Consider the following 24,198-nt stretch of genomic DNA (forward strand, 5'->3'; position numbering starts at 1 on the left):
AACAACTCCCTCTCACAGGCGTTCAGCATACGCAATGGAACCCGTCAGGGCTGCCTGCTTTCCCCGTCCCTCTTTGTGTTGGCGCTGGAACCCCTCCTACAGGAGATAAGAAGACGCCCAGACATAGAGGGGCTGAAGGTTGGCAAGGATAGGCTATCGTTAGCAGCTTACGCTGATGATATCATGTTCATAGTTACAAACCCAAGGACGGGAATCCCCTCTCTCATATCCTGCCTGGAAGAATTTGGTCGGTTGTCAAATTTCCAAATAAACTTCGCAAAATCAGAGATTTTAAACGTCTCTGTCCCTTTGAAATATAGTAACATGCTGAGGTCCGGGTCACCTTTCGTCTGGAAGGAAAACTCAATTGATTACTTAGGTATAAAAATTACCAAAAAGGTAGAAAGTCTCTATGCAACAAATATTCTTCCCCTCCTGCCACAAGTTAAAAATCTGCTTAACTCATATGAGTTGCCGTATTTGTCCTGGTTTGGGAGGAAGAATATTATTAAGTCTTACGTGATTCCCATCATCACATATAAATTACACATGCTACCGATTCACATCCCCGATTCTTTCTTTCGGGCCCTCAATGCTTTGGTGTCTAAATATGTGTGGAAGGGGAAAAAACCAAGAATAGCATTTAGTCTTCTTTCCAGAAGAAGAGTAGAAGGAGGGATGGATCTGCCAAATGTTTACAACATATATAGAGCCATTCAATTGACATACTGGTTGGATCTAGCCCACCCTAGTAGAGACCCCATCTTACAAAAATTAGCTGCTAACACTCACGGGGATATCATAATAGAGGACCTATGGACTCCCTCCAGACACCGTTATTCTGCCAAGACGTTCAACCCTCTTCTGGTGGCCCCCTGTGAGACCTGGGACATCCTGAGCCCTAATCTTGCTCCCACCCCCTCTCCAATAGCACCGCTGAGCACCATCTGCAGTATAATGGGGGTGGTTACAAACTCGAACATTAGAAACATATGGTCGAGTGTAGCGGACACCAGAATAGCGGATGCCCAAGCCTTTGCTGGGCTGAGCCCGAGAGAGGCGGGATGGGCCCTGACGGAGAACCATCACGGTTCCTTCCTACACAAAGCACACATCAGCAAATTAACTGAAGATTTCCTTGGGAAACACAGGTCATCTAGACCGCTAACCGCTTTTGAGAAATTCTTTTCAGAAGGCGCATCTAAAAAGAAGCAAATAGCGAGAGCCCAAAAAAACTTTATCGACTCTCCCGTTGGCTATAAACCCGCGTTCCTTACTTCGTGGGAAATGGAGCTAAACATCTCCCTATCCCCAGAGGATACTAAGCTTATTCTGAAACTGGCCTTCGGTCTCTCTCCATGCGTCTTAATGCAGGAGACTCATTACAAAGCTCTTGTCAGGTGGTACAGAACACCACAATGGCTGTACTCGCATAAACTGGCCACCCACGATAGATGTTGGCGCTGTGGCGCTGTTGGCGGCTCATACCGACACATCTGGTGGGATTGTCCGGTCATTGTACCGTTTTGGAGAGAGATCGAGCGGTTAATAAAAAGCATTAGGCCAAACTTTACCCTGTCACCGGAGATAATCTTCTTGTGGAAGCCCACGCCTCACTTCCACCCACTGAAGGATAAACTGACTGCCCTGCTCATAGATGCAGCAAAAGCGCTCATCCCAGCACTTTGGCTACAAAAAACACCTCCCACAGTGTCCCAATGGAAGGATAAGGTAGACCTGATCTATAATTTAGAAGAACTCACGAACTGGAAGAGAGGCACCCGGGATAAATTTAGCAAGGAGTGGGAGGGGTGGAAGCGTATCTGCTGAACCCCATACGGGAACCATCAGTCTCGCAAGGCATACGATTATCCCCCCCCCCCCTGATAACTCCAAGAAGACATGCCCACACCCCGCCCCCTATCCCTTTCCCTTCCCCCGGTTGAGAAGCCCTACCCATTCTTGTAGTGACCCTTCTCCAGGCAGCATTGAGGGGGTACACCCCGGACGTTGAAGGAGACTCGCGAGGAGCTGTTTGTGTGGAAAACATGGGGGGCATGTGCCGGACTCTCCGGACCACTGAAATTTCATGACAGCGGGAGTGGAGGCAGAGAGAGCTTCCCCAGGAGGGACAAGCACGGAGGTACCACTTTGATTATTATCCCCCCCCCCTCCCCGACCTACCTACCCCTATTCCGCTACCCTGTGTTTAATGTTTAAATGCTATTTGGTTTAAGCGCGTTACATGAAGACCAGCAGGTTGTTATTCTGTGAATAAGCTAGCTGCGCGTTAGGCCATCTACGCTGATTCACTTTAGTTGGCCCCCTGGATTATAGTGTTTTATCAGCACAGCACCTGATATGTATCTGTAGAAAGATGGAACTACTGGTTTATTTGCACTGTATTAGACCCGCATTTGTCCAGGGTCAAGTTATAATGTTTGCTTGTGAAAAGTTTTTCGAATAAAGATTTTTTGAAAAAAAGAAAAAGCTATTAAAGAGATTTGCCTTCCTCCCATCGCCTTCTATGGTTTCTCCTGCATTATTTGTTAAAGGGCCAGCGCTCTCAGTACTAATCCCTTTACCATTTATATAATTGCAGAATAGTTTAGGGTTATTTTTGCTCTCTTTGGCGATCAGTCTTTCTGCCTCCTCCTTGGCAGTTTTGATCTTTTCCTTACATAATTTGCTCGTTTTCCTGTATGTTTTTAGCGCTTCTTCACTGACTTCTTGTTTTAGTAAGAACGCTTATCTATCTAATTGACGTACCTGTATGTGGGCTTGTTTTTTGCGGGACGAGTTGTATTTTTCAATAATACTATTTAATGTACCATATAATGTACTGAAAAACATTAAAAAAATTCTAAATGTAGTGAAATGGGAAAAAAAAAACTAAATTCCACCATTTTTGGGTTTGTCTTTTCTACGGTGTACATACTGCAACAAAAGTGACATGATAACTTTATTCTGTGGGTCAGTACGATTACTACGATACCAAATTTATATAGGTTTTGTTTTTCGTTGAGTTTTTTTTTTCCTTTTTCAAAGATTTTAAATTATTTTCTGCCGCCATCTTCTGACAGCCCTAGCTTTTTAAAATTTTTTTTCCATCTACACAGTTCTGTGGGGGCTCATTTTTTGCGGGACGTCCTGTAGTTTCTACTGGTAAAATTTTTCAATGCATACGAATTTTTGATCGCTTTTTATTACATTTTTTCATGGAGACAGGGTGACCAAAAAAAGCGCGATTCTGGCTTTCTTTTTTTTTCTGGCGACGTTTATTGTGCCAGGTAAATAATGTGTTACTTTGATAAATCTGACTTCTATGGACGCAGCAATGCCAAATATGTATTGTTATTTTATTAGTTGATTCTTTTATTATAAATATGGCAAAAGTTTTTTTTTTTTTTAACTTTTATTACTTTTTTTAAAATAATTTGTAAAATTTTTTCAACTTTTTTTACATTTTTTTTAATCCCTTGAGTTGGCAAGAACTTGCAATGCTTCAATTACATCATACCGCGATCTTATAGGCATTCTATCAAGCCACGCCACGAGCATGGCTTGATAGGCACTCTGCAATGGCCGTCCTGGGGCCTTTCAGAAGGCCCCCAGATTGCCATGACAACCATACGGCAACCCACAATCTCATCATGGGGGGGGGGGGGGGGGGGGCGTACGGGACCCCCGAACATCAATCGGGGCATTTAAATTCCGCTGTCAGAATTGACAGCGGCATTTAAAGGGTTAACAGTTCAGATGAGCGGCACAGTTTATCAGAGCGGTTGCGGGCGTGTGTCGGCTGTAAGAAACAGCCAGTACCCGCATTGTATGGAGCGGCATTGATCCACGATCCCCCTCCATACATACCCCGAAGCTGCAGGATGTAACTGTATGCTCTGTAGCCTTAAGGGGTTAAGACCCTCGGTAAAAAAACTAAATTAGGGAATTCTTTTCCTTCTTCTTAGGGAGGCAAAGTTGGCTTCTTATCACGAGAAGCTATGCAGCCAGCTTGCCAAGGCTTTCATCTGCCACAAGCATGTCTGACTGGAGTGCCGCTCTCCGCTGCCTGCTGAGTCAGCGCTCCACCGCCTCTGCCAGCGCTACCGCTCCAACATGTAGCCGAAGTAGCAGCCAATTCAGTTGGAAAAACATGTTGACAAAGTTTTTACATCCAGTATGCCAACCTAACAGACATCATGGCCAAAAGGATGTTCTCCACCACCAGCTGAGCAACCAGGTTCAGACTGTGCCCTTCCTCCGGTAGATACCCTGAGCCCAGACCCCATGGAATTCTGGGTCAGCAGACTGGAACATTGGCAAGTTTGCCATGCTGTACTATCTTGCCTACCCTCCAGTGTAGCATCAGAGAGGGTATTCAGCGCAGCAGATAGTCCGCCAAAAGCTTGGAAAAACGCAAATTTGTGAAATGAATGAAGAATCACTGAGGATTTACAGCCCTGTGCCTGATGTCACTGATTAGATGTGCCCTCACTACCACCCCCAGCCCTGCTGCCAGCTCACTAGCACCGCCAACCCTGCTGCCAGCTCACTAGCACCGCCAGCCCTGCTGCCAGCTCACTAGCACCGCCAGCCCTGCTGCCAGCTCACTACCACCCCCAGCCCTGCTGCCAGCTCACTAGCACCGCCAACCCTGCTGCCAGCTCACTAGCACCGCCAACCCTGCTGCCAGCTCACTAGCACCGCCAACCCTGCTGCCAGCTCACTAGCACCGCCAGCCCTGCTGCCAGCTCACTAGCACCGCCAGCCCTGCTGCCAGCTCACTAGCACCGCCAGCCCTGCTGCCAGCTCACTAGCACCGCCAGCCCTGCTGCCAGCTCACTAGCACCGCCAGCCCTGCTGCCAGCTCACTAGCACCGCCAGCCCTGCTGCCAGCTCACTAGCACCGCCAGCCCTGCTGCCAGCTCACTAGCACCGCCAGCCCTGCTGCCAGCTCACTAGCACCGCCAGCCCTGCTGCCAGCTCACTAGCACCGCCAGCCCTGCTGCCAGCTCACTAGCACCGCCAACCCTGCTGCCAGCTCACTAGCACCGCCAGCCCTGCTGCCAGCTCACTAGCACCGCCAGCCCTGCTGCCAGCTCACTAGCACCGCCAGCCCTGCTGCCAGCTCACTAGCACCGCCAGCCCTGCTGCCAGCTCACTAGCACCGCCAGCCCTGCTGCCAGCTCACTAGCACCGCCAGCCCTGCTGCCAGCTCACTAGCACCGCCAGCCCTGCTGCCAGCTCACTAGCATCGCCAGCCCTGCTGCCAGCTCACTAGCACCGCCAACCCTGCTGCCAGCTCACTAGCACCGCCAGCCCTGCTGCCAGCTCACTAGCACCGCCAGCCCTGCTGCCAGCTCACTAGCACCGCCAGCCCTGCTGCCAGCTCACTAGCACCGCCAGCCCTGCTGCCAGCTCACTAGCACCGCCAGCCCTGCTGCCAGCTCACTACCTCAGTTTCTCAGTGTCTACCTCAGTTTTCTACTTCTAAAATCATAAAACATCCGCTACTGCAGTGTGTTTATAGATGAGCTGTCAGTTACCATCAGGCATCATCCGTGTGCCCATAGTCATACATGTGGCTGTAGCATTGACATTAGCTTTGCTTTAAAAACAGCTCAGAAGTATTTGGTCACTCCTAGGTCACCTAAGAGGGTTATACGGGGCTTTTATGGCTCTTAGACAATGGTATATACCAGTTTTAAGGGTGTTGGTGAAGTTCTGGTTCAGTTGGAATTAATTCAGAATGAACAGAACATTTTGTCCAAATTTGACAAAAAGGCGACACCCAACATCTGAAAAGTTCGCTCATCACTGCAGATAATACAAAGGTACATGGACTCTGCCTGCCAAGAAGTATGATGGTACAGGACGCCTCCGGTGCCGCCACCTTGATAATACGAAGTATTGAACTGTAAATCTGTAGCATTAGGCCTGATAGTGAGGGTAATGCTGATGTTTAGTTAGAGGCCAGATGGCCAGGTGTTTATTTAATGTTATACGCCATGAACAGTCTGTAATACAGCGGGAACATTGCTATGATCTGCAAAAGTGAAGCAATAAAATGGCTGGTGAATACAGTTTTTAAAAGAAAAGCTACATTTTTTGCTATTTACACTTTTCAACATGGTCAACGAAAAGGAATACATGTGTAAACTCATCTATAGTACAGACAGACATTCAGCTGGCCTACATCTGCCCTCTGTTGGGTACCGTACCATATACATCTGCCCTCTGTTGGGTACCGTACCGTATACATTTGCCCTCTACAAGCCTGTTGGGTACCGTACTGTATACATCTGCCCTCTATAAGCCTGTTGGGTACCGTATTGTATATTTCTGCCCTCTACAGGCCTGTTGGGTACCGCACTCTATGAATCTACCCTCTACAAGCCTGTTGGGTACCGTCCTGTATATTTCTGCCCTCTACAGGCCTGTTGGGTATTGTACCGTATACATCCACCCTCTACAAGCCTGTTAGGTACAATACTGTATACAACTGCATACAGTACCAGCATTGTTTTCTCGGTGTATACAGCTGATACAGTGACCAAACATGCCGCTAATCTAACCACAGTTTAATAATTATAATATTGCACCAACCTATCTCCTCCGTCATGTCTTATATATTGTACAAGGCATTTGTGTGCAGCCCAGAGTGCACAGAACTAATGCTGCAAAGCTCACGCACGCGACGCGGGGCGGCACCCATTCACGTACGCGACGCGGGGCGGCACCCATTCACGTACGCGACGCGGGGCGGCGCCCACTCACGAACGCGACACCCATTCACGCACGCGACGCGGCACCCATTCACGCACGCGACGCGGCACCCATTCACGCACGCGACGCGGCACCCATTCACGCACGCGACGCGGCACCCATTCACGCACGTGACGCGGCACCCATTCACGCACGTGACGCGGCACCCATTCACGCACGTGACGCGGCACCCATTCACGCACGTGACGCGGGGCGGCACCCATTCACGCACGTGACGCGGGGCGGCACCCATTCACGCACGTGACGCGGGGCGGCACCCATTCACGCACGTGACGCGGGGCGGCACCCATTCACGCACGTGACGCGGGGCGGCACCCATTCACGCACGTGACGCGGGGCTGCACCCTTTCACGCACGTGACGCGGGGCGGCACCCTTTCACGCATGTGACGTGGGGCGGCACCCTTTCACGCATGTGACGTGGGGCGGCACCCTTTCACGCACGCGACGCTGGGCGGCACCCATTTACAAATCGGTTGTTAGTTTGTAAGCATGATGTACACAAAATGATTGATATCCATGCAGAGTAAGAAGGAAAGAATCACAATATCAGCGAGTGTCACTACATGTCACTATATTTGTATTCAGAGTCTCCGTGTGGAAATATTTCCTCCTCGGATGTCAGTCTTACCTCACATTGTCGTGTCTTTGAATATAAATCTTATGGAAAATTCTCTCAGGCGGCTTCAGAAAATCTTCCTTCATTTCCATAGCAACATTCCTAGGTAAAAGACTCATTAACAGACGCTCCTAGAGGAAACAGAGTGGAGACATAATATTAATACTCCTGAAGGGCCACAGGGAATCAAGACATACTTGTAAGACCACAATATATCCACGTATCACACAGAAGGGATCTGAACGGGACCGAGATGCAACATGGACAGCCCACGGCCAAGATGACGAGAATCCGCACCATCGCCCCCGGCGCTACGGCACGTAGGGGGTACATAGGACGGAGGTGCTCCGGAATCAAGATAGGCGGGGGCCCGCTCAGCTAGCAGTTCTCCCCTATCCAGTGGATGGGCAAAAACTTTTAAACACTTCTAGTCTTTTGAATACTTCTTTCACAGAAAGGGCAGGTAGGTATTCTACGCTGCGACAGGGAAGGCTGCTCTATACTGGACTCTATGGGGGGATTCGCTGCACTCAGAGGCACGCAGAGTCACAGTATACAGTATTGTGGAAAAGTTTTAGGCAAGTGGGGAAAAAATGCTGCAGAGTAAGAGGACTTTCAAATCTAGAAGTGTTAATAGTTCATTTGTATCAGCCAACAAAAGAGAAATCTAAATCCCACCTATATTTGGTGTGACGCCCTTCACCTTCACAACTGCATCAATTCTTCTTACACACACAGATTATCGCTCACAAGGCGTCAGAAACTGACAGTTTTGAGCCATCATTTTGCATTAGCTACGAATGAGCTAATCAGCCCATTCGTAGCTAACTAGCTTCATTTGCATATATTTAGAGAACAGCGGGTTAACCGTTCTCTAAATACATCACTTTTGTTCTCCAGCAGGGCAGCAGCTGAAGGAATATTATCAGCGCTGCCTGCGGAGAACTCTGTGTGCGGTCCCTCTTATCAGGGATGGACTTTAAGCTGAGCTGAAGTCAGCGATGGACGAAAAGTGCATGATGGGCACACATTTGCACACAACGATTATCACTCAGAAGACAGCTTTTGAGCGATAATCCTTGTATGTAAAAGAGCCTTTACACAAAATCAGAGATTTTGTAGGATTATACTCAGATTATTCAATTATTCCAAACTGATGATAATGATCATTTTGTTTGAAGCAGTCATTAACTGAAACAGAAACAATTGTGTAGGAGGCTTGTGGGTGAGGAACAGCCAAACCCTGCTACTAAGGTGAGGTTGTGGAAGACATTTTTAGGTCACAGGTCATACACGATGGCAAGGACCTGGGCCAAGCCTGCTGGGTAAGTAATTCGGCTGACCTGCATGAAACGTGCTGTAAAAATGTAGCAATTGCATTTTTACGGCTCTTTTCACGCACCTAAAGCATTCCTATTGACTTGTTTTATGAACTGTACCTAGGGCTTATTTTAGGGGAAACCAGGTGGATAACAGTATTTGTAAGCAGTATATGGGGACAGGATGCTATAGCTGTATTTGCATTCTAGAGCTGTGGGGGGTGAGGGGCGTCATCTAATGTACCAAAAAAGGCAAAACACAGAAATTTGCCCCATGAAGCTGTTGGCTTGTATTCACACGTATAATGGAGGGTGCCAGCATATGCTAAACCATGTAAATGGAGGGTAAAGGAAATGTAATGTGCAGCTCCCATGTGGCCACGGGCGGCCTCTCCAGACCCCATGATGTGCATCGTTGACCACCACTAATGTAGAAACATTGACTCCACCAGCGGAAACTAATAATTACAGCTGGATCCAGTTCGTATTAGACTACAGTCCATCTAAACCCCAACACCATCTATTGGTCCATGAAAGAAAAGGCAAGCCCGCAGTAATGGGAAGCCGGAACCTTCCCCCATAACACAACCAGTGGATTCATAAGGGAGGTCCCACGAAGAAGGATCTGTCACCAAGACACGGCCCTTTAACCAGAAGCACAGAGACATACAGCTACAGCAGCAGCCAATTACTGGAATCAAGACATAGATCGCCTCGTCAACTAACACAGCAGAACCCAAGTGTGTTTCACTGCCTTAAGATCTGCTCTCAATTCGAGGTTTAAAAAGGAATTAAAGGAGGAAATGAGAATATAGACCTAAGAAACAAGTCTAATTGCATGTATCTTTTTTGTAAGAATCCCTTAGCTACCAGCCAATTCAAAAGATGTAAGAAATCCATAATTAATTAGAAATTCCCCCGGTGATTTAATGTTTCCCTCCGAAGCAGTGAGAATTTTCAATCATTTACCCGTCAGGAATAATTATTCCCTCTCAGGAGAGAAAAGTATGTTAAACAGCTGAGGAACTCTTCAATGTAACAAACGCTGCTTTATGTTATCTATTGTAAAGGCAACGTGGAGCGCGAGCTGCCAGACGGTGATGGGTATATCCACATGGACATCATAATGATAGGGGTTACAGAAGGAAACCCTCATCCTACAAACAGATGAACTCACAGATACTATGTCTATATTAGTCTGGCATGTTCATCAGTAAGCAAACAAGTAAACAAAGGTATATCGGGACCCCTCCACGGTCCACATCCGCCGGGACCCCTCCACGGTCCACATCCGCCGGGACCCCTCCACGGTCCACATCCGCCGGGACCCCTCCACGGTCCACATCCGCCGGGACCCCTCCACGGTCCACATCCGCCGGGACCCCTCCACGGTCCACATCCGCCGGGACCCCTCCACGGTCCACATCCGCCGGGACCCCTCCACGGTCCACATCCGCCGGGACCCCTCCACGGTCCACATCCGCCGGGACCCCTACACGGTCCACATCCGCCGGGACCCCTACACGGTCCACATCCGCCGGGACCCCTACACGGTCCACATCCGCCGGGACCTCTACACGGTCCACATCCGCCGGGACCTCTACACGGTCTACATACACCAAGACAGTTAAAAAATGCAAATACAGTGGTTCCGCGTGTCCAAAGACATTTAGAGTGCAGGAGTAGTCATCCAAAATCATGGTGTCCATCTTCCGGGATAAAGACTGGATGCTGCTTGTGGTCTACTATCATGGCTATCTAACACAACATTTCTGGATAAATTGAAGCAGGCATCAAAGTCTAAAAGGCACAGAGAATTGAACCTAGGTCAGTGGCATTTCTCACGCAGAGCTTTGAGTTGCTGGATAATCCTCCTTAATCACCTGATCTGGAACCCTTGGACTATCTAGTTTGAAGACTCGTATCAAGGGAACGAAATTTGCCTCCATTTGTGACACAATTACAGTGGCGGACACCTGGTCTGCCGCCCAACTACAGGAATGATTTCTAGATGGGTTGAAGAAGCTGCAACACCGCAGTCAGAAGTGCATAGATATCCAAGGGAACTATGCAGAATAAGTCCGGTGAGATTTCTGCGTTGCGAGACGCACAGATATGACCCTCATTCCCGATGCAATGCTGGAAGCACAACACAGCATGTTCTATTATACGGTGTGCTCTTGCATTGCAGCGCCCATTGTCTGCAATAGGACCAGCGGCAGCATCGTGCATGGAGTATGCGATGCAAAATCACCCATTAAAATAATGGCAGAAACTCGGTGATCCCCCACACCAGCTGACAGCCGTGGTGGGGGATTCCCTTCATCCCTGAAGTGATGCCAGTGTGTTTTCACATGAAGACGCCTCGCATCCTCGGGGCTTTCACATGGATGGCGAGCGTGATATGGAGGATAGAAGGATAGAAGGCCCCATATCGCACTCGCCTGGGTGGGGTTAGCCTAACTGTGAAGTTTAATTGTTCTATTTTTTGTTGTTAAAGCCAAGACCTTATCAGAAGCCCCTTATAGAGGAGCATTCAGTAAGTTGCCTGGAAAGTGAGGTTTGCTGAAAAAGTTTGGTAACGTTTTTTGTTTTTTCTTTTACTATGAAAAAATGTTAATTAATGATGATTCTTCTTACTGAATTGCTCACTAAAAAAAACAAAACATTTTTTGTGGCACCGCCAAAAGAACAAAGTTAACTTTGTACGTCCCTCCCCCACAACAAATTAGTCATTAACCTAAATGTACCCTAAAATTCATTATCTTATTCTGGAACATCACTGTCAGAATGCTAGCAGATTCTGTTGGGATTAAAGGCCATTTTACATGCAAACATAATCTTTCAAATGCCCGAATGATTGAGCAATGCATTTGCGTAAAGTGTTAATGGCTTTAATCTTCATTTGCATGCAAAAGGACCTCCAGGAGTTGTTTGCAGAGCCCAGCGTGTGATTTTCCCGGCTAGTGTAAACATGTTGCAGGGAGAACATCCTGCAGGCTTTTGAAAGATGAGCGAAATGCATTCAAATAGAACGTATTTGCTCAGTCTTTTAGCGGCTGAACGATGGATGTTATGCAATGTAAAATCTATCATTCAAACGAACAGTGCAAGAAGCCCGCGTTTACAGGTAATGAGTATCACTCATTTTTGGACATCTGGACGAATTTTGAGTGATAAATTATTGCGTGTAAAAGGGCCTTTACGCACAGAACCGCCGCCTAAATTCTGCCAGAATACTCAACATGTTAAAATGCTCTTAAAGGAGAACAAGGGCAAAAGTGAACAATACAAAGTATACAACCCAACCAAATTAAAAACAAACAGTAAGATGTCATCTTCGGCTTAGCCAGCTCCCAACCCAGTAACACCTACATTTAAAGGGCTACTTAAGTGAACACACATTTTTTATCACTGCCGTCCCCTATGTATATTGTCCTCACTTCCATGCAGTGCAGCCTCCTCATAGTTATGAGACCCAATCTTGATTTTTAGATTTGTCCCCGCTTTCTCCTCTTCTGTGCCGTGCTAGGACTCCCATGATGCATCAGCACATGATCACTAGTTATTATCATCTCTGCCAGCTGGGAGGCCAGTGTAACTATCATTACCTTATACATTCACCTAAATATGCCAAACACCATAAGTATCCGGTGAAGGAGGATGAACTATCATTGCCTTCATTATAACTGAGTGACCGGTCATGAGTGGAATTAGTAAATGGAGTTCGATATGTCAAGGCTTCCAGTTCTCCAAAGAAGCAAACAAAAGAGCCAGCTTATATACCTTCAGCGCAGTTATCTGTATACAGATTCATTCCATGTCAAGTGGTCTAATGCTCCCCACTTTCAGATCTTAGATTGTGTACAAAATCTGCGTATTACACGCCCGTGGTATCAAAAGACATTTCCCAAAGCTTTAGGTTCCTACAGCTAATTCCTGATTAGACCCGCCCCCCTATTAATAAATTTGGAACTCCGTAATCATAAAAGCTAAAAATTGGAGGTCCTGCACAACTTTTTATGTCAAGTTTAATGGTCCCAAAACTAGCTGAAAATTCACCAGAATAGTGACTACCACTAGTATCGTGTTTCCCTGAAAATAAGATTTACACAGATTTTCAGGGGGTGCGGAGGGGGCTTGAAATATAAGCCTTCCCCCGAAAATAAGCCTCAGCTACACTATATGAAATATATATATATATTATATATATATATATATATAAAATATATTCGCCTGGCAGGCGCAGTCCCTGTCCCTCTCACTGCTCTCCAGGGGCGCCGGCATTCTTCCTTGTCGTCCTCAGCGCTGAAAAAGCATTCTCTTCCTGGTAAAGTGGGTTTGAATATCCCGCCTCCAGCAAGAGAATGCTGTGATTGGCTCAGGACCGCAGCCTGAGCCAATCAAAGCCAGCGAGCAATGAACCAATCACAGCCATTCAATGATGTAATTCACTGAATGGCTGTGATTGGCTCATCAAGCACCGGCTGTGATTGGCTCAGGCTGCGGTCCTGTGCCAATCACAGCATTCTCTTGCTGAAGGCGGGGTATTCAACCCACATTACCAGGAAGAGGATGCTCTTCCAGTGCTGAGGACGACATGGAAGACTGTCGAACGCCTGAAGAGCAGCGAGAGGGACCGGGACGGCGTCTGCTAGGTAAGTATTAAGACACACCTCGAAAAAAGGACACTGCGCCTCTTTTGGGTCAACCGTTTATACAGGACATTGTCTTATTTTCGGGGAAACATGGCACATATCAGGTTTGTATCATCTTGTGGCTAAAGGCTACAGTGGCCCAAATTTCCTTCCACAGAGAATGACAGATTTTGAGGCATCCTTCGAGCAAAGTTTTCAGGCTAGCTTTGGAACCAGAAAAGTTAGTGAAGGTACTAATAAACTTAGCATAAAAGTTGTGCAGGACCTCTAATTTTTAGCTTTAATGATCATGTAGTTCCACATTTTTTAATAGCTAAATAAATGACATTTTAGTCACTGTTGTGCGCGCACTTGCAGACACCCCCTAAACAGAGGGTCTAACTCAGTGCAAGGTCGCTACTCGTGTCTGCCGCCCTCAGGTAGTGCCGGGCTGCTGCAAGCAGCATTCTGCTATTCCTGTGCATATGGATCCTTTGTCTGTTTTCATCCAGCACTCAGAGGGTTAACTAGGCAATCTCTTCCCTATTTAAGCTGAGCTGATGCACTTCCTTGTTTCCTCAGAATTGGTGTTTGTTAGGTTCCTGACACTCCGCTTTCATTTGGTCACTCTGCTCTGTCTGATCTGTGTCTTGGCAGTCTGCTTCAGCCTCTCTGTTGGGTCTGTTTCAGGCCTTCTGTTCTGTCTGAGGCTTCATGCATATCTGATCCGTTGGTACATTTGTTTTCTGTCAGTTCCCATTCCTGTTTATGGATCCCCTTGCTCTGTCCCGCATCTGTGTGCTCCTCTGTCTGCTGCCAGTTCCCAAGTTTGTTTCCCAATCGAGGATAGTCAGACCCGAGGTTCCAGTGCAGGGCCGCCCTTATCAGAGTGATCGCCTTTCCTGGCAACAGTCCCTCTATCTGAGGAGTCAGCTGCCAATCACCAGGGCAGATCTCATCCTGGTCGGTTGGTCCAATGAATCCACAATCTGTAAATCCATAACACTCAGGAAACATTAGCTGTCGGAAACTAAAACTTTAGGAAATTTCTTTTGATACCATGGGTGTGTAATACACAAATTTTGAACAAAATCTAAGATATGAAGGTGGGGACTTTCTTGTTTTGACCACTTGACATAGAATTACTCTAGAGCAAGTGAAAAAAAGACAGGAATTAGGTCCTACCTGTGAATTCCTTTTCTTGAAGTCATCCTGACAGCATACACCTGGAGGTTGTCCGCTGGACACCTGTTGGGACAGGAAGCGGAAAAATACAAAAGGTAACTCCCACCACCGGCTCACCAGTGTGTACCAAATAACTACAGTGACCCGGCTTTGCTTAACCAATCATTTTTAATACAGAAATCATAGTACAATACGTTACTTCACGTAAAATAACTCAAGGGGAGGGAAAAGCCCCTATGCTGTCAGGATGACTTCAAGAAAAGGAATTAACAGGTAGGACCTAATTCCTGTCTTCCCCTCGTCATCCTGACAGCATACACCTGGAGAAGTGCCAACAACCAAGGGCTTTAGGGAGGGACCACTGCCTGTAGCACCTTCCGCCCAAAGGCCATATCACGGCTGGCCCCCAGGTCCAGGCGATAGTGTTTACTGAAGGTATGAGTGCTCGACCATGTGGCGGCTCTGCAGATCTCGTTGGTTGTCGCCTGGACTCTCTCCGCCCAGGAACAGGCGACCACCCTAGTGGAATGGGCTCTAACGTCGCCAGGAGTGGGATCCCCTGGGATCTGTACACCTCTTCTATGGCCCTCCTGACCCAACGTGCTAAGGAGTCCTTAGTAGCGGCCCCTCCTCTGCGTGGACCCTGAAATTGAATAAAGAGGTTGTTAGACTTCCTGAAGGAATGTGTGACCTCCAAATACTTCAGGATTGCTCGTCCAACATCTAGATTATGGAACCTCTGTTCCGTGGTGTTACGGGGTTCCTGGCAGAAGGAGGGAAGTACTATTCGCTGTTCTCTGTGAAAGTCTGTGAGAACTTTCGGTTGGAAAAAGGGGTCAGGTCTGAACTCTATTTTATCTGGGAAGGTGGTCATATACGGAGTCCTAATAGAGAGAGATTGGATCTCCCCGATCCGTCTAGCGGATGTGAGGGCAACTAGAAAGGCAACCTTATAGGAGAGGATCTTTACTGATAGATCTTCCAGGGGCTCAAAGGGGTGTGCGCAGAGGGCCTGCAAAACAAGGTTCAGGTCCCATGGGGGCATGGTTTCCCTTATAAAGGGGTGGAGTCTGACTGCCCCTTTAAGATATTTTTTTAATTAGCCTGTGGTCGCCTAAGGGGAAGTCAAAGAAGGCCCCAAGGGCGGCCACCTGGACCTTAAGGGTACCAGGTCTTAGCCCCATGTCCAATCCATCCTGTAGGAACGCCAATATCTTGTTAATGTCGGGCTGTTGGAGGTCATGAATACTATGCTCCAACCACCTAGAGAAGGTATCCCACACCCTAGAGTATATATTTCTGGTGGATTTTTTGAGGCTCTCACATAAAGTAGTGGTCACCCTCCCTGATAGGCCCTGGCTCAGGTATTTTACCCGCTCAGCTTCCAGGCCGCCAGTCTGAACTGTCGGACCTTTGGGCATATCAGGGGACCCTGCTGAAGGAGGTCGTCTCTCTGCGGCAGATGTAGAGGATCCTGTGTCAAGAGAGCGGCCAGGAGCGGGAACCAGGGTCTCTTGGGCCAAAATGGGGCCACCAGGATAACGGAGCCTGGGGACCCCTGAATTTTCCTTAGGACCAGAGGGATCAGGGGAATAGGTGGGAAGGCGTATGCAAGGTCCCAATCCCAAGCCTGGGACAGTGCGTCTATTCCCAGGGAGCCCTCGTCTTTCTCCAGGGGAGCAAACCGGGGACACTTGGTGTTCTCCCGAGAGGCGAACAAGTCCACCTTTGGTGTCCTCCGTCTTTCTATAATTAGTTGGAATGCGTGTGGATGTAGAGTCCACTTCCCGGGGTCTATCTTCCTGCGGCTGAGATGGTCTGCCATGGAGTTCTCTGGGCCCCTTACGTGGAACGCTGTGACGGAAGGTGTCCGCTGCTCTATTCACCCGAGAACTTTCGCCGCCAGGTCTTGGAGTCGGGGGTTCCGCGTGGATCCCTGGTGGCGAATGAGGGACACAGTTGTTATGATATCCGAAAAGATCTTAATGTGTCTACCCCTGATCTCTGTCTCGAGGCCCCCGAATGGCCTTCCAGACAGCGCAAAGTTCTTTGTAGTTGGAGGATTGAGTAGCTTCCCCCCGGTTCCAGCCCCCTTGGACGTAATGACGGCCTAAGTGGGCCCCCCAGCCAGTTGCACTCGCGTCGGTAAAGATGGATACTGGGGATGCGGGGTACCAAACCGTGGCTCTGGCAAGGTTGGAAATAGACATCCACCATTTCAAGGAGGACTTTATTTTGTGGGAAAGGACGACTCTCCGATCCAGGGAAGCGGGAGACTTATGCCAGTTGCTCAGGATAAAGTCTTGGAGAGTTCTACAATGTGACTGGGCCCAAGGGACTACCCCGATGCAAGAGGTCATGAGGCCGAGGACCCTCATGCCTCTCCTAAGGGAGACTTTGGTGGTTAGAAAAAGTGCCCGACACTCGTCCTGGATCGCTTTTTGCCTTTCTAGGGGCAGGGAAGAACACTGGCGGTGTGAGTCCAGAATAACTCCCAGGAATTTTTTCTTTTGTTCGGGCAGAAGACTGGATTTAACGGAGTTGATGATCCAGCCTAATGACTCGAACAGACGGAGTGTGAGGTTGACCTGGAACCGGAGTTCTGAAGCCGATCCTGCTACGATCAGGAAATCGTCGAGGTATGGGACAATCAACACCTTGTCAGTCCTTAGTGCCGCCACCATCTCTAAAACCAGTTTGGAGAACACCCGGGGTGCGGAGGAAATCCCGAACGGCAGACACGTAAATTGGAAGTGAGAGACTGACCCACCTATCACCAGGGCAAATCGCAGAAACTGCTGGAAATCTGCGTGTATAGGGACATGGTAGTAGGCGTCCTTTAAGTCCACGGTGGCCATGACACTATCTGGTGCAATTAAGGGGATTGCTGACCGCACCGATTCCATTTTAAATCTTTGATATGAGATAGATTTACTCAGGAATTTCAGATTAATTATGGTTCTATAGGACCAGTTAGGTTTTTTGACGAGAAACAGGGGGGAGTAGCACCCCTTGAACAGTTCTTCTGTGGGAACCCGAGTGATGGCCCCTAGGGACAACAGCTCCTGCACCCCCAACTGGAGGGCCTGAGCAGACGAGGGTGATCGGCAGGGGGTGACCCACGAACCTCCGGGGGAGGAAAATCCAATTTTATAGCCTTCCGAGACTAGGCGTAGGGCCCAGGGATTGGAGGTCCCCTCACTCCATTTATGGGCGAACCCCCTCAGCCTACCCCCTACTTGTAGGATCCTGGAGGGCGGATTCTCACCCTTTCCGCCTTTGGGATAGGACCAGCGTCCGGTTTTCCCTTTCCCCTTGTATGTTCTAGAGGGAACAAAGGGAGGAGGGTAGGAGGAGGAAGGCCGCTTGAAGGATTTCTCCGATGGTAGTCCCTGGCTCTTATCTGATGCCTTCTCTAGGAGTGTATCCAAGGAAGGCCCAAAGGTTCTGTGTCCTTGGAAGGGCAGGGAACAGAGCCTGTTCTCGAAGCGTTATCGCGTGTCCAGGCCTTAACCCAGACGGCCCTCCTGGCTGTGTTCGAGAGGGCTACTGAACGGGCCCCGCACCTCACCGACTCCATAGAGGCGTCTGCCAGGAAGCCGGTTGCCTGCTGGAGGAGGGGAAGGCAGTTGGAGATGTCTTCCCTAGAGCCCCTCTGAGAAATCAGCGTCTGGAGTTGGTCCAACCAGACCGTCATAGATCTTGCCACATATGTGGCCGTGATGTTGGCTTTAATGGTCAGGGCCGCAGTCTCCCAGGCCTTTTTCATTGCCGAATCCACTCTGGTGTCTAGTGGATCCCGCAGTTGGGAAATGTCCTCAAAGGGGAGGGCTGCTTTCTTTGAGACCCTGGCAACCGCCAGATCTACCTTAGGGACGGTTTCCAGGAACTCGATATCTTCTGGTGTGAAGACCATCCGATCCCTAAATTCCTTGGACAGGAAGAATTTCTGTTCTGCCTGTTTCCACTCTGTCAGGATCAGCTGTTTTAAGATGTCATTAACTGGAAATGACGGTTTTGGCTGCGGCAGGAGCCCCCGGAATAGGCTATCCTGAAAGGATGGCTGCTGCGGCACCTCTTCCTCCACCTGCATGGTGCGTCGGACCGCGGTTAACAGCTGACCCAGGTCCGCCGATGAAAAGAAATACTTCCTTGCATCCTCCATAGGTGGCATGGATTCTGAGGGAGAATCTTCTAGGAGTCCTTCCTCAGAGTCCGACTCCTCCATTCGAGTCCGCCTCACCCTTTTCGTGGGGGGCGGCAGAGAAAGCGATGAGAGAGAGGCTTCAATCTCCTCGAGGATCATGGATCGGATGTCCGACATGCCAGAGGAGCCCTCTTCACGGACCACTTTCTCCGTACAGTCCGCACATAGTGGCTTGGTGTGGCCCTCTTCTAGCCGTCGCAAGCAAACCGGACATTTGCGCACTCGCTTTTTGGCCTCTCTAACCTTTTGTGCATCTCTGTCCTAAGAGACGGAGACAGCAAAAAGGACTTCCAGCACTTGATACTTGTTTTTCTCCTTCCTCCCAAAAGAGGTCTACTCACCAGCAGGCTGCTTTCAGCGTCCTCTCTGGTTGACATCTTCAGTAAGGTGCAGACAGGAGACATGCAGGGGAATCCAGCTTTTAAATTTTCAAATTTGGCGCCGACACGCCCCCTTTAAGCGAGGCCACGCCCCCCGTGACGCGGCCGCGCTGACGTCACGCCGCCGCGCCGGACCCGGGGGATACGCCGCATACACAGGGACGCCGCCGACTAGGACACACGTGGAGACGCTGCCGCGCGCACGCCGACCGGTCCTGCACCCGAGTACCTCCATCAATGCTGGCATACCTGTCTTGCTGTGCTGGATCCCCGCTGGAGACACCGGCGTTCCAAGCTCTCCAGGTACCGGGGCTGCTTCTACCAGTACGACTACCCTCTGGGCAGCGCAAGCCCTGCCAGCTCGAACAGAGAGTCGTCCCCCCACAGGCGGACAGGCTGCATGGGAGTCTTCTTTCTTCATTCACCTCCAGCATACACCTGGAGGCTCCGCTTGGACTGTCCTGTAGGGACAGGAAGACACTGGTGAGCCGGTGGTGGGAGTTACCTTTTGTATTTTCCGCTTCCTGTCCCAACAGGTGTCCAGTGAACAAACTCCAGGTGTATGCTGTCAGGATGACGAGGGGAAAATATTATAAGCACATATTAGGTAAATTGTTTATGTAAGCAAGTATGACTGTGCGATTGTTTTTGTATCCATGCTCTGGAACATTCTGGCCCCGATTTCCTTTTCTGGACAAACATGTCCTGCTATTGTAATGGTTAATTGATTTACTAATGTCTATAAAACCCAACGGCATTAGGGCTTACAGGGGACTTTCCAAGTTCCTTGGCTATGAGCCACCAAGACAGCTATAAGAACACCCATCAGACGTGGTTGAGTTGGTCGCACCTTCTTGCCTGTATCCGTCTGGGGTGTTCAATAGTGAATGAAATAAGCTGAATATGAAACAACAGCTTTCTTCTCGCATCAGATTTGTCATCATCCGTTTATCACTGGGGCCGCTGATCATTTTCCGTTACGGCTCGCACCCTCTTGTGTTTTTTTAACGCTGTGATATCGCTGCGTTTTTTTAGCATGACTGTCAATGGGACTTTCTAATGTTAAAAACGCATCGCACAAAAATCGCAAAGCCCCAACTTGTGATGTGTTTGTAATGTTAGAAAGTCCCATTAACATCTGCGCTAATAAAGCGCATCGATATCGCAGTGTTAAAAAAAAACGCAAGTGGGTAGGAGCCCAAACTGTGATAGGGGAGTTCATGTCCCTCCCACCACCGTGAAGGGCTTGCGGGGGGGCAGTCCATGCAGTTTATTAATACAGGATGATGTGGAGACCGAAAAAGTGACTCCTTTAGAGAGAGAATAAACCAAGCAAATCTCGGATGTTCACAATGACATCACATGACCCAACCGAAGAGAAGGCCTTCGGATATTTGTAGATAGAAAGAGGTAACTAAAATGAGGTAATACAGGGGACCTGCAGCGGCCGGCGGGGACCTACAGAGACAGGCAGACGGACAGACAGGGTAACAGATGGGCAACGTTAATATTTGTGCAAAATACAATGAAAACCGACAGAAATTTTTAATTGACCTGTTTTTCATTTTCGTCTTCCAGCCGGAGCCGGTCCTCTATGCAGTTTCTGGCCTGAAGGAACGCCTTTCGCTGGGCCCTTTCTGTCAAAATCCGCACGAAGACCCCAGACAAATTTACACTGACAAAAAGAATAGTATTGGCCACAAGCTGAAAGAAACAAGAAGTATTACCATCAGCCTCGTGAATTAGAAGACGAGAGACGTTCTGAAAATACATTTACATTTCAATGTTAGCAGCCAAGAGGTAGGAAACAAGACGAGACGCAAGAGAATGTCTAGGGTTAGAAGGAACCCGAGAGACGGGTGGTAAGACGCACAAAAATGCCTGAAACTGAGGTTTACAACCCAAGAAATATGAAATTTGTCGACATGTAGCAATTGTAGCATTAATCAGTATTTGCAAACCAGGAGTGGAACATACAGAGAGGAGCGGAGAGATCTGCACTGATGCTTCCATGAACCAAAGCAACGTACTGCCGTGAGAAAGACGCCCAAAACCTGTACTTTACCCCCAGACTTCTGTTTCAGACAAGGTTATTATTGCTTAGAAGAATAAGACACCGTAAAAAAATAATAGCTTTTTATCAGCATCGCTTTCCTTCTTTCATAGATGGTTGTGTGAGGGCTCGTTTCTTACGAGGTGACCATTGCCACCATTTTGACGTTTATACGACTTTTTGATCCCTTTTTAGCCAATACTTCCTTGGAGAAAAGAAAGACCAAAATTCTTGCAATGCCTTTTTTCTTACCTGATGGCATTCAGCAGGTGGGATTAATAATGCGCTATGTTGATCATGGATGCCATAATACAGATTTCTACATTTTTTTCATGGGAATTGTTTTTTTTTTTTAACGTTCAATATTTTTTCCAATAATTAAAAAAAACAAAAACAATTGATGTATTTTTACATTTGCTGTTAGTCCCCATAGGGTATTTGAACTTGCAACTGTCTGATCGTTTATACAGCACGATGCATTACCACAGTATTGCATTATATTGTACTTATGCTGATGCCATAATTAATCATGGCATCCCTGGGAGCCTACAGAAGGCCTGCAGCTGCCATGACATCTGGCCAGCACCCCGCGATCTCATTGCTGTTCAGGCGCACTTCCTTTTGGCAGCGTGTGGTCCTCGAGTTCAGCTCTTGGGGTGTTTGCAGCTTTAGTCCAGCTTCACATGAGCGTTGCGTATCTGCATTACAAATGTTGCTTTGCCGCACATGCATTGGCATATTTTACTGTCCTTTCTGCACATGCAAGAAATGTGCTTTTGCGTGCGCCCACATAACCAGCAGCGGCGCTCTCAGTCACTGAAAGGGCGACTTAGTCCAATGTGTTCAGGAGGCGTTCTTCTTCCTGCACAATCCCAGTGTTTCACGCATCTTCCAGCGTATCGCCTGCACATTTGTGCATCCCCATTCACTTCTATGGGGACTTTGGTGCAGAAATGTGCAGGAAAGTAGAGCGCGTGCAGTTTTATTACGCAGCCAAAATACGCAGGAAAAATCCGAGCATGTAAACAAAACTAATGAAATCAACGGGTTCTATTCACTGCGTGCGCAAATCTATGGGTGCGCCTGCGGCCGTAATGTGGGTCATGTATGGCTCTTCACACGCAGGGTATTCGGAGCGGCGGCTGCCTAGATTTGGTATAAATGTTACTAGCAGATATGCAGCTGGAGGTCCACAAGAGGCGCTTGCGTCCCCTTCTGCTTAAATCCCCCAAAGCCAATGGTGACGTGCCTATTATCCACCCCCCCCCCCCCCAAATAATCGCTAAAAGTTATCTGATCCATTATTTGCACCTGAAATTGATTACTGTAAGAACTAAACCGCCTCCCAGTCCGAGACGTAACATGGATATATCGCCAAAGCCGTATGCAGATTACACGGCAGAGCGAACAATGTGCTGCTCGTTAGGGGGAAACCGCGTTACGTGAGAACTAGACTTACGAGAAACACAAATGGCGCACCATTTCGTGCTGTAAAATGCCTCCTATGGCGGCTGCGGGCTCCCTGCTCCCACACGCCGCAGTAGTATGTACTGACCGGTGGGATGCGGGAGGGCAGGCATCTGATGTGGTAGAGAAGCTCATTTCCACAATGGCGCAGTTCTTTGTAAAACACGGCTGTTCATTCATAAAAGCAGTAACAGCCGGAAACCTCATAACATCATATTAATGGAACTGTTTTATCAATCATCCCTTTCCCCTGCCTAAGGCCACGCTCCCATGAGTAGGCGTGCGCGGGGCGTGTGGACATTGCACGCATATTAAGCATGCGTAAAAACCGTGCCAAGAAACCTCAGTTGTGAGTGGCCCAATAGAAGTCAATGGGCTATTGGCATGGCGTGCTGCGCGTGAGCCACAGGGACAATACGCCCGTGAGACCGGCCTACCGCGATGTCTAGAGACGTTTACTTACTGTTAGCGTATTTGTAGCATCCAGGCTGAACTGCGACATTGTCCTGATATCCACGAGCAGCCGCACGCTCCCTCCGCTTGTGGTAAGCACTACTAGAAGCGCAGCGACACCCACCGTACATTAGGACTGGTCCCCCGGATAGGTGGCCCTCTGGTCACGCAGCAATGCAAACAGCATTTGATTTGTAAAAAATAAAGTAAGTGGGAGGCGGTTATTGTGCAAAAGTAGTAAAAAAGCAAAAAAAATATTTACAATTCGGTATCACCGTAATTGTATGGACCCAAAAATGGCCGATTTTCACATCTATATTAGCTACTCCACGCGGTGAGCGCCGCAGAATGAAAAGAACGCCAGAAACTCCTTCCCGTGTTCATCTACATCCTGAAAGATGCGACTAAGGCATCCCCCTCACAGGGCGATTGCAAAACGCTGCCCATTCATTTCAATGGGGCACTCAGCTGAAAATGCCCAAAGAGAGAACATGCAGCGCTTTTCAAAGCAGCGTTTTCAGCCCGGTGTGAGCGGCCCTATTAAAATGAATGCGAGCCTTGTACAGCGGTTAGCACAGGGCTGAAAACGCCCGTGTGAGGGAGGCCTAAGAAATACAAGTAGAAGCGATCACAAATTGTTTGTCCCAACAGTAAGGTTGGTTTCACCCGGGCGGCAAAATTGCGCAATTTTCCTCTGATGCCAAAGTCCATAAAAAGCAGCTCAGCTAATCGATGATCTTGAATGTTCCCTTGCCGCCACCATGCTTTCACAGAGAATCACAGCCGCTCCATCTCTCTGCGATGTGCGTTTATCCCCCATGGAGGCTTCTTTTTACAAAGTGCTATTGACGATACGAATGTTCTGGCAGCCGGCAGCGATGGAGATTATTGTCCAAAAAAAGCGGCGCGACTCTCGAAAATTGTGGGAACAAAGACGCCATTTTGCAGTGATTTTCTTCCAGTCGCCGTGTGGAAGAAGCCCAACAATGGAAACCGCATCTCAGCGAAGCTCTGCAGGCAGAAGGATACGGCGCTGCGGTCGTGGTATACAGCAAAGTATGTATTGTGGAATAATAGTCACACACTATAGCGC

At 48.5% G+C, this 24,198-nt stretch overlaps 1 protein-coding gene across 1 annotated transcript in view; it reads right to left on the bottom strand.

Moving 5' to 3' along the window:
* Positions 1–24,198, bottom strand: part of ADCY1 (adenylate cyclase 1) — a 281,184-nt gene that overhangs the window by 225,301 nt on the left and 31,685 nt on the right. Inside the window, exons 2-3 of the mRNA XM_066584896.1 lie at positions 20,687–20,836; positions 7,417–7,535 (exon numbers count right to left, since the gene is read on the bottom strand). Of these exons, the coding sequence (XP_066440993.1) occupies positions 7,417–7,535; positions 20,687–20,836 (269 nt within the window). The remainder of the gene's footprint in view (positions 1–7,416; positions 7,536–20,686; positions 20,837–24,198) is intronic.

This window comes from Eleutherodactylus coqui, chromosome 12, assembly GCF_035609145.1.
Source record: "Eleutherodactylus coqui strain aEleCoq1 chromosome 12, aEleCoq1.hap1, whole genome shotgun sequence".
Taxonomy (NCBI): domain Eukaryota; kingdom Metazoa; phylum Chordata; class Amphibia; order Anura; family Eleutherodactylidae; genus Eleutherodactylus; species Eleutherodactylus coqui.